This window comes from Mustela putorius, unplaced genomic scaffold (genome assembly GCF_011764305.1).
Source record: "Mustela putorius furo isolate JIRA1106 unplaced genomic scaffold, ASM1176430v1.1 tig00537227_pilon_pilon_pilon, whole genome shotgun sequence".
Classification (NCBI taxonomy): Eukaryota; Metazoa; Chordata; class Mammalia; order Carnivora; family Mustelidae; genus Mustela; species Mustela putorius.
The window spans coordinates 6,902,088-6,913,488 of NW_025422368.1; the positions used below are offsets into that span (position 1 = coordinate 6,902,088).

The 11,401-nt window shown below is 38.7% G+C and overlaps 1 protein-coding gene across 1 annotated transcript; it reads right to left on the minus strand.

Moving 5' to 3' along the window:
- Positions 1 to 4,429: 4,429 nt before the first annotated feature.
- LOC123390045 (olfactory receptor 8S1-like) lies at positions 4,430 to 5,362 on the minus strand. The gene has a single exon (XM_045073342.1). It carries the CDS (start codon positions 5,360 to 5,362, stop codon positions 4,430 to 4,432), a length of 933 nt encoding a protein of 310 aa, XP_044929277.1.
- Between the last annotated feature and the right edge of the window lie 6,039 nt (positions 5,363 to 11,401).

The following is an 11,401-nucleotide window of genomic DNA, read 5'->3' on the forward strand; positions in this document are numbered from 1 at the left end:
GAGGAAGGCTCCTCTCACCAACTTTTCTCTGCTCATACTCAGGGTCCTGTTTAAAACGGGAGTAGAATATCCAATCCTTTATATTCCTCTGTCATAGAGATAGAGTAACTTTATGACTTTCATCCTGAGACACAGTCCTAATCTTCATACTCCAGATTTCTCCTTCATGGCCAGATGTGCTTATGTCCCTCCCTCTATTTCTCAGAGTCTCTATGTCTAGATTACGAAGACGCTCTATTTGCTTGAACATTGAGTATTTACCAATGACTTCCAGCTTTGGCTTTATACCCTCTAGTCTGACCTTGGGTCATCCATAGGACTTATGAGGGTGGTCAGCCAGTTCCTTATCCTGACCATTCCCAGTAAGTCCTGAGCTCAGCCAAAGGAAAGGTCTTATTCCTTACTTGTTAACTCCTTAGCCATAAATCCAGCCTCAAAATCCTTCCCACACTCCAAATGCACATTACCTGTATATCCCGTTCAATAAGCCAGTCTTCTCTGCAATTTGGATGCAGGACTTTTATTTAGTCCCACTTAGTGAGAAGGAAGATGACCTGCAGAATGTAGCTTCTACATCTGGTGCCATGATAAAATTCATAAAATCCCTTTGATGATGAAACACTTTACAGAATTATACAGTAATAAATTGATATTGTGAAATTGATATTGTGTTCTTTTTTTTCAGAGTCTCACATAATCTTAGTTTTTCTTTTTTCTAACTTTATGTCTCAGTTAAACAAAACATTATTCAGGTTTAACAAGTTCACAGAACAGCTGTATTTAGGCAGCTGGTTGGGTTGATTCCTTGCCCTTGGCAGGCCAGGGCATGGTGAGGGCAACAGCTTTTATATTCTATGGCCTTAACCTGAAGTTACACTTAGTAGTGAAAAAGTTTTTTCAACATTGATTTTTATAAGAATGAGTGGGGATCTCTTGGGTATAGTCTTTGGAACATCTGAGTGATGCAATGACCCTTAATCATTAATTCTAAACTCTTCTGAGTCTAGTGGGAGTTGAAAGTAGACTGGACAAAGGGGCATTTGCCTGGTTTCCCAAGCAGGAAAAGAGTAATTTTCAAATGATACTCTAAGGGCTACGTCTTCCCCTTGGGATTTCTCAAGCAAAATCAAGTCTGGTCAAATTTGATGTGTGAAAGTGATTTATTAATCAAAAAGTAAAAAGCTAAAAAGGTTAACAAGCACAGTTCTTTGCCTAAACTGTCTATTCAAATACCTTTGCTTTATTTATGTCTGATACTACACCGTTATACTTTAATACTCCCATTTGTGTAAAAGTTTATTATAGTCTTAATTACAGATAAACTTATAATCTTAAGTACAAATGGTTTTAAGCACAAATAGACTGTTACACAAGTCAAAATTTTAATTTATTTATTTACAGTGAACTATTAGGTTTTCAGTCAAACTAGTCTGTTCTGGCATCATATTTCCCCCCACTGTTACTTATCAAATAAATAAGCAAGGAAAAACAATTCAGGGATGTTTGGAATAATCAAGAATACTTTTTGAAAAAAAGAATATTTGCTTTCTTTGTTAATATAAATGTATTTTTTAAAAATTTATTTTTTATTTTCAGCATAACAGTTATTCATTATTTTTGCACCACACCCAGTGCTCCATGCAATCCATGCCCTCTATAATACCCACCACCTGGTACCCCAACCTCCGGCCCCCCATGCCTTAAAATCCCTCAGATTGTTTTTCAGAGTCCATAGTCTCTCATGGTTCACCTCCCCTTCCAATTTACCCCAACTCCCTTCTCCTCTCTAACTCCCCATGTCCTCCATGCTATTTGTTATGCTCCACAAATAAGTGAAACCATATGATAATTGACTCTCTCTGCTTGACTTATTTCACTCAGCATAATCTCTTCCAGTCCTGTCCATGTTGCTACAAAAGTTGAGTATTCATCCTTTCTGATGGAGGCATAATACTCCATAGTGTATATGGACCACATCTTCCTTATCCATTCGTCCATTGAAGGGCATCTTGGTTCTTTCCACAGTTTGGTGACCATGGCCATTGCTGCTATAAACATTGGGGTACAGATGACCCTTCTTTTCACAACATCTGTATCTTTGGGGTAAATACCCAGGAGTGCAATGGCAGGGTCATAGGGAAGTTCTATTTTTAATTTCTTGAGGAATCTCCACACTGTTCTTCAAAGAGGCTGCACCAACTTGCATTCCCACCAACAGTGGAAGAGGGTTCCCCTTTCTCCACATCCTCTCCAACACATGTTGTTTCCTGTCTTGCTAATTTTGGCCATTCTAACTGGTGTAAGGTTATATCTCAATGTAGTTTTAATTTGAATCTCCCTGATGGCTAGTGATGATGAACATTTTTTCATGTGTCTGATAGCCATTTGTATGTCTTCATTGGAGAAGTGTCTGTCCATATCATCTGCCCATTTTTTGATATGATTGTCTGTTTTGTGTGTGTTGAGTTTGAGGAGTTCTTTATAGATCCTGGATATCAACCTTTTGTCTGTGCTGTCATTTGCAAATATCTTCTCCCATTCCGTGGGTTGCTTCTTTGTTTTCTTGACTGTTTCCTTTGCTGTGCAGAAGCTTTTGATTTTGATGAAGTCCCAAAAGTTCATCTTCGCTTTTGTTTCCTTTGCCTTTGGAGACATACCTTGAAAGAAGTTGCTGTGGCTGATATCGAAGAGATTACTGCGTATGTTCTCCTCTAGGGTTCTGAAGGATTCCTTTCTCACGTTGAGGTCTTTAATCCATTTTGAGTTATCTTTGTGTATGGTGTAAGAGAATGTTCGAGTTTCATTCTTCTACATATAGCTGCCTAGTTTTCCCAACACCATTTATTGAAGAGACCCACAGCAAATATCATGCTCAATGGGAAAAAGCTTGCATCATTCCCGTTGAGATCAGGAACACGACAAGAATGCCCACTCTCACCACTCTTGTTCAATATAGTATTAGAAGTCCTAGCAACAGCAATCAGAAAACAAAGAGAAATAAAAGGTATCTAAATTGGTAATGAAGAAGTCAAACTCTCTCTCTTTGCAGATGACATGATTCTTTATATGGAAAACCCAAAATATTCCACCCCCAAACTACTAGAACTCATACAACAATTCAGCAATGTGTCAGTATACAAAGTCAATGTACAGAAATTAGTGGCTTTCTTATACACTAATAATGAAAATAAAGAAAGGGAAATTAGAGAATCGATTCCATATACTATAGCACCAAGAACCATAAGATACCTGGGAATAAACCTAACCAAAGAGGTAAAGGATCTGTACTCGAGGAACTGTAGAGCACTCATGAAAGAAATTGAATTAGACACAAAATGATGGAAGACCATTCCATGCTCTTGGATCGGAAGAATAAACATTGTTAAAATGTCTATACTGCCTAGAGCAATCTATACTTTTGATGCCATTCCGATCAAAATTCCACCGGTATTCAAAGAGCTGGAGCAAATAATCCAAAAATTTGTATGGAATCAGAAGAGACCCAGAATCGCTAAGGAAATATTGAAAAACAAAAATAAAACTGGGGGCATCACGTTACCTGATTTCAAGCTGTACTACAAAGCTTTGATCACCAAGACAGCATGGTACTGGCATAGAAAGAGACACATAGACCAGTGGAACAGAGAGCCTAGATATGGACCCTCAACTCTATGGTCAAATAATCTTCAAAAGAGCAGGAAAAAATATACAGTGAAAAAAAGACAGTCTCTTCAATCTATATGATTTTAATGTATTTTGTCTTTAGTTGTTGTTATGATCAGAACATGTATTCACACATATATGCAAGAAATTATACATATATGAATGAGCATATGTAAGGATTCCATAGAAAGATTATAGAAAGAAACAACAGGCTTTGGGAAGTTTGTTGAATCTGCGGGAAGTTTTTTGAATCTGTACTGCCCAATATATGAACTCTCTTTCTTCAGCATCTTCAGTTCCTTTTGCCTATATCCAAGGACCACTCAGTTGAAGTTTGTTATTCTCCTTCCACTTAGCTGAAGTCTATTACTACCTTTACTCACCCACTCAGAATCTTAACTTAAGAGTAAAGTATGGCTTTCATTGCCTTTTCCTAAACTAAATTACTAATAATAACTGAACATATACATATTTTACTAATAAGAAGATCAAAGTAAATATTTAGGGAGTACATGAGAATGACGAATCAACACTTTAATGACCACATTTTCTGAATTGAGACACTTAGTTAACCCATGTTTCCTTCTATTTAGACCAAAGTAGCAACTTTCTAATACCTCTATGTTCTTTCTTTTGCACTGCTTGCTTATCTCATAACATCTGACATAATATAGAACTAGAAAGTTTTTATTAAAGTCAACTTACACACTGTGTGGCTAGTATCATATTATCCCGATTTTCTATTATCCTCTAGCTTCTCTTTTTTTCACCTGGAACATGGCAAATAAGTTCCCAGTGTCCTCACAGCTGTCTTCACCTCCTTGTTCTTGAGGCTGTAGATGAGAGGATTCAGCATGGGGGTGATCACACTATATTGCACAGAGAAGATCAGCTCTCGGGGGGATCCTGAGGTTGGCATGAGATAGCGGAGAAACGCTGAGCAATAAAAGAAGATCACTGTCGTAAGGTGAGAGGAGCAGGTAGAGAAGGCCTTCTTTCTACCTGAGGTGGAGCTGATTCTCAGGATGGTAAAGACAATGCAGGCATAGGATGAGATGATTGGGAAGAAGGTCCCAAACCCATGAAGTAGGGTGGAGCAGAACAGCACTATGAGGTTGGTGGAGATATCAGAGCAAGACAGGGGAAAGAGGGAGGGTACCTCACAGCTGTAGTGGCTGATGATATGGCTCTCACAGAAGTCCATGTTGGTAGCTAGGAGGATGTTGATAAGTGCGTTACTAAGCCCCAAGCCCCATGAGCCCAACACAAGTTGCATACAAAGCTCTTTCCTCATCATCTGTCCATAGTGCAGAGGGTGGCAGATGGCGGCGTAGCGGTCATAGGCCATCACTGAGAGAACAAAGCCCTCAGTCCCTGCAGTGATAAACACAAAGAAACTTTGAGCCAGGCAACTCCTTACTGAGATGGTTTTTATCTCTGATAGGAGGTCTCTCAGCATCCTGGGCACAGTAACAGAAGATAAGCAAAGATCTAGGAAAGAGAGGTGACTGAGGAAAAAATACATGGGTGTGTGGAGGTGAGAGTCAGCTCTGATCACCAGCAGCATCATCAGGTTCCCCAAGATGGTCAGGAGGTAAATGTTCAGGAACAGCACAAAGAGCAGAGTCTGGACCTGGGGGTTTGTAGACAGCCCAAGAAGGAGGAATTCAGTGATGGTACTGTGGTTCCCCAAGGCCATTTATGAAGGCTGTTTCCTAAAAATTACATGAAAAATCATGGCAGTGAAGTTTCTTCCATCCTCCAGTCAGATATTACCTGGCATTGATTCACTCTTATTATCACTATTAATCATCAAATAAATATTTGACTTCTACACTAGGCCACTACTTTTATGTCACTCACTTTAAAGGTAATGGGGAAAAGGCATGGTCTCTTTTGTTAAAGGTCCCACTTCAGTGAGATATGTATGTAAAGACAGGCAATTAGAAACCATGGGGATGGTGCAATGGCAGTTCTAAAAATCAGTTTTGGAAGATTCAGTAATGAGTTAATACTGAGGTATGTGGACCAAAATTTTAAGAAAATGAAACTTCCTCTAAGGAGACGTGTAAATTGAGAGAAAATTTTGCTCAAATGTCAAAAATAAAGGAAACTCAATAGTTCTTCATAGCTCTACCCTAGAGTATGAGTGAGCAGCATAGGTAGTCACAGTTAAGCATCAGCCCAGTTCATCCCAGCTCTGCTGCTAACTAACTGTGAGACTTTGTACAAATTACTTAGTTGTTCTGGACCTCAGTTTTCCTGTCTGTAAAGTGAGGTCATAACAGTACCAATCTTATGCAGTTTTTGCAAGTATAAATATGATATATGTAAAGTATTTGGAAAAATATAACAGAGAAAGCTCCTTTTTTTTTTTTTTTTTTTTTTTTTTTTTACCAGTGTCATTACCATGGGCTACAACTATAGGCAGAAGTCAGATAGTAAATCACTCTTAGAGCATGTTGCACTATCAGGAATTAAGGTTTTGCTGCAACAATCACTGAACTTGTTGTTTAAAGGCTAAAGGCCTAAAGGAGGTGTAAGAGATCACTAAGGTAGCTTAACATTGACATTTTGAAATCATTTTGGTATGGTTCCCTTCCAAAGCTTAATTGTTTTACAATCTCAAGGGCAATTTCACTCAGAAGGGGAGGGTATTGTGACTGTTTTCAAAAAGAAGAGCTGTGGTACATGAGACAGGAAGTATTAGGGACTCTGGGTGTATGGTACTTGAACTTACATTATTTTATGGGATAGTTGCATATCTCAGTTGGGCAGAGAATGCTGGAAAAAAAGAAGGAAACAAAGTATGTGAATGAAAATCATGCCAGCGCCCAAAGGAACAGCTAGGAAAGGAGACCCTCTGCAGAACAACACACTCTGAACAATTCCTCTAGACAGGGTAGGACAGGGAGAGTGTAAGAGAAGAAGATCAGGAACTTATCTTCTCAGTTCTGTGACAGCTTGTGCTTGACAGGGCTCCAATGTTGTTGAAATCATCAGTTGCTTCTGACTCCTGCCTCAAAGGAAGTAGATCTCACCTTTCTTTGCTCAGTCTCGAAGGGCTGCTTAAAACATTCAGTCCTATATATACTACAGTTGTGTACCTCTCTAATCTTGATTCTTAAATACTTTCTCAGTGTCTAAGTTCCACGTCCCATTCTCATGCCCAGATATTGTTCCACTTTTTTCTAAGACTCTGTATCTAGTTTTTAACATCACGGAGTATAGTTAAACAATGTTATCTATGGCCTAGGGCCTAGAGACTATCTTTCAATCAACTTTCAGGTTTCTCCATGGTGTCCCAGCCTGATTCCTGGTTTTGGATAACTGTGGCTGATAATGTAAGGTCTAGCCCAGAATTATTTACCCATAAGGGTGACTCCTGAGTCCTTACTTATCAATTGCTTCATCCACGATCCCAGAAGCAAAGCCCTTCCTAGAACCTAAATTCTGATTACCTATAAATTCTTGTCTGATGTCCAAGAAGGCTATAGGAGTGTGATTTTAAATCCAGTTTCAAAGAAGATGAATGCAGCAGAAAATGTAGTTGCTACACCCTCAAACATGGTTAAGTTCATAAAATCTTATTGATAACTAAATATATTACTAGATCCTGAACTAAAAATTATCAGATAGTCATAGGACAATTGCTTCTTTCAAATGATCTCAAATGCCTTCATCCTGGTGCCTCTTCACCTGTATTTCTACGTGTTCCTTTATAACATGTCTCAGCCACTCAGTCAATTATCTGGTCTAATTAATCCTCAGAACAGCTATGTTTTGACACCCTGAGCGATAAATTCCTGGCTGAGAAGCTCAGGGGAATGACAACTCTGGTATTCCCAGTACTCACAATGTGAAGTCAATTTTGTAGTTGAAAACTTTATCATCTGTATTCAAGAATGTAAGCAAGTTTATTTGCAAATAACATATCTGATAAAGATTTAGTATCCAAAATATATAAAGAACTTATCAAAGTCAACACCCACAAAACAAATAATCAAGAAATGGACAGAAGATGTGAATAGACATTTTTCCAAAGAAGACATACAGGTAACTTACAGAAAAGATGCTCAACATCACTTATAATTAGGGAAATACAAATTCAAACCATGATGAGATACAACTCGGTCAGAATGGCTAACATTAACGACATAAGAAACAACAGGTGTTGGCAAGGATTTGGAGAAAGGGGAACCCTCTTGCATTGTTGGTGGGAATGCAAACTGGTGTAACTACTTTGGCGAGGTTCTTCAAAAAGTTAAAAATAGAACTACTCTATGATTCAGCAATTACACTACTAGGTTTTTGTTTTTTTGTTTTTTTTCTCAAAGGATACAAAAATACAGATTCAAAGAGGTACATGAACCCTGGTATTTAGCAGCATTATCAACAATAGCTAGCCTGTGGAGAGAGCACAAATGTCCACTGACTGATGAATGGATAAAGAAGATGTTGGGGCACTTGTGTGATTCTGTTGGTTAAGCATCTGACTCTTGGTCCTGGCTCAGGTCTTCATCTTATGGTCATGGCTTTGAGCCCTGCATTGGGTCCATGTCCAGAGTGGAGCCTACTTCCAAAAAAAAAGTGATCTTTTTTTAGCCATCAAAAAAGAAATTATTATGTATTATTGAAAGTATTACACTAAGTGAAATAAGTCAGTGAGAGAAAGACAAATATATGATTTCACTTATATGTGGAATTTAAGATAGAAAACATATGAACATATGGGAAGGGGGAAAAGAAATAATGGAGATACTAACCATAAGAACCATAAGAAACTCTTAAGGACAGAGAGCAAAGTGAGGGTTGGTGGAGGGAGGTGAGTGGGGGGATGGGATGGTTGGGTGATGGATATTAAAGAGGGCACCTGCTGTGATGAGCACTGGGTATTGTTTTTAAGTGATGAATCACTGAATTGTACTCCAGGAGCCAATATTGCACCATATGTTCACCAAGTAAAATTTAAACAAAAAAAGAAAAATAGTTCCTCGAGTACAGATCCTTTGCCTCTTTGGTTAGGTTTATTCCCAGGTATCTTATGGTTCTTGGTGCTATAGTAAATGGAATCGATTCTCTAATTTCCCTTGCTGTATTTTCATTGTTAGGGTATAAGAAAGCCACTGATTTCTGCACATTGACTTTGTATCCTGCCACGTTGTTGAATTGCTGTATGAGTTCTAGTAGTTTGGGGGTGGAGTCTTTTGGATTTTCCATATAAAGAATCATGTCATCTGCAAAGAGAGAGAGTTTGACTTCTTCATTACCAATTTGGATACCTTTTATTTCTCTTTGTTGTCTGATTGCTGTTGCTAGGACTTCTAATACTATGTTGAACAAGAGTGGTGAGAGTGGGCATCCTTGTCGCATTCCTGATCTCAACAGGAAGGCTGCAAGCTTTTTCCCATTGAGGATGATATTTGCTGTGGGTCTTTCATAGATAGCTTTAATGAGGTTCAGGAATGTTCTCTCTATCCCTATATTTTGAAGCGTTTTAATCAGAACGGATGCTGGATTTTGTCATATGCTTTTTCTGCATCAATTGAGAGGACCATGTGGTTCTTCTCTCTTCTCATATTAATTTGTTGTATCACATTGATTGATTTGCGAATGTTGAACCATCCTGGTAGCCCCGGGATGAATCCCACCTGATCATGGTGGATAATCTTTTTAATGTGCTGTTGGATCCTGTTGGCTAGGATCTTATTGAGAATCTTAGCATCCATATTCATCAGTGATATTGGTCTGAAATTCTCCTTTTTGGTAGGGTCTTTGCCTTGTTTGGGGATCAGGGTAATGCTGGCTTCATAGAAAGAGTCTGGAAATTTTCCTTCTGCTTCAATTTTTTGAAACAGCTTCAGGAGAATAGGTGTTATTTCTTCTTTGAAGGTTTGGTAGAATTCCCCAGAGAATCTGTCAGGTCCTGAGCTCTTGTGTTTTGGGAGGTTTTTGATCACTGCTTCAATCTCGTTACTAGGTATCGGTCTATTCAGGTTGTCAATTTCTTCCTGGTTCACTTTTGAGAGTTTATATTTTTCCAGGAATGCATCCATTTCGTCTAGGTTGCTAAGCTTATTGGCATATATCTGTTGATAATAACTTCTGATGATTGTTTCTACTTCCTTGGTGTTAGTTGTGATCTCTCCCTTGTCATTCATAATTTTATGAATTTGGCCTTTCTCTCTTTTCTTTTGGATTAGTGTGGCCAATGGTTTATCGATCTTATTCTTTCAAAAAACCAGCTTCTAGTTTCATTGATACGTTCTACTGTATCTCTGCTTTCTACGTCATTGATCTCAGCTCTAATCTTGATGATTTCCCTTCTTATGTGTGGAGTTGGTTTGATTTGTTGTTGATTCTCAGTTCTTTATGGTGTAGAGACAGCCGGTGTGCTCTGGATTTTTCAATTTTTTGGAGGGAGGCTTGGATGGCTATTTATTTTCCCCTTAGGACCGCCTTTGCTGTATCCCATAGGTTTTGGACCATAGTGTCTTCATTCTCATTGGTTTCCATGAATTGTTTCAGTTCTTCTTTGATCTCCTGGTTGATCCAAGCATTCTTAAGCAAGGTGGTCTTTAGCTTCCAGGTGTTTGAGTTCCTTCTGAACTTTTCTTTGTGATTGAGCTCCAGTTTCAAAGCATTGTGATCTGAGAATGTGCAGGGAATAATCTCAGTTTTTTGGTATTGGTTGAGTCCTGATTTGTGACCCAGTATGTGGTCTATTCTGGAGAAGGTTCCGTGTGCACTTGAGGAGAACGAGTATTCTGTTGTTTTAGGGTGGAATGTTCTGTATATATCTATGAGGTCCATCTGGCTCAACTCTACGGTCAATTAATCTTTGACAAAACAGGAAAAAATATACAGTGGAAAAAAGACAGTCTCTTCAATAAATGGTGCTGGGAAAACTGGACAGCTATATGTAGAAGAGTGAAACTCGAACATTCTCTTACACCGTACACAAAGATAAACTCAAAATGGATAAAAGACCTCAACGTGAGACAGGAATCCATCAGAATCCTAGAGGAGACCATAGGCAGTAGTCTCTTGATATCAGCCACAGCAACTTCTTTCAAGATATGTCTCCAAAGGCAAAGGAAACAAAAGCGAAGATGAACTTTTTGGACTTCATCAAAATCAAAAGCTTCTGCACAGTAAAGGAAACAGTCAAAAAACAAAGAGGCAACCCACGGAATGGGAGAAGATATTTGCAAATGCAGTACAGACAAAAGGTTGATATCCAGGTTCTATAAAGAACTCCTCAAACTCAACACACACAAAACAGGCAAACATATAAAAAAATGGGCAGAAGATATGGACAGACACTTCTTCAATCAAGACATACAAATGGCTATCAGACACATGAAAAAATGTTCATCATCATTAGCCCTCAGGGAGATTCAAATTAAAACCACATTGAGATATCACCTTACACCAGTTAGAATGGCCAAAATTAACAAAACAGGAAACAACATGTGTTGGAGAGGATGTGGAGAAATGGGAACCCTCTTCCACTGTTGGTGGGAATACAAGTTGGTGCAGCCTCTTTGAAGAACAGTGTGGAGATTCTTCAAGAAATTAAAAATAGAACTTCCCTATGACCCTGCCATTGCACTCCTGGGTATTTACCCCAAGGATACAGATGTCGTGAAAAGAAGGGCCATCTGTACCCCAATGTTTATAGCAGCAATGGCCACCATCGCCAAACTATGGAAAGAACCATGATGCCCTTCAATGG

Bases quoted from the DNA above. Each gene is read 5' to 3' on its own strand.
- LOC123390045 (XM_045073342.1), bottom strand. From the start codon at position 5,362: ATGGCCTTGGGGAACCACAGTACCATCACTGAATTCCTCCTTCTTGGG.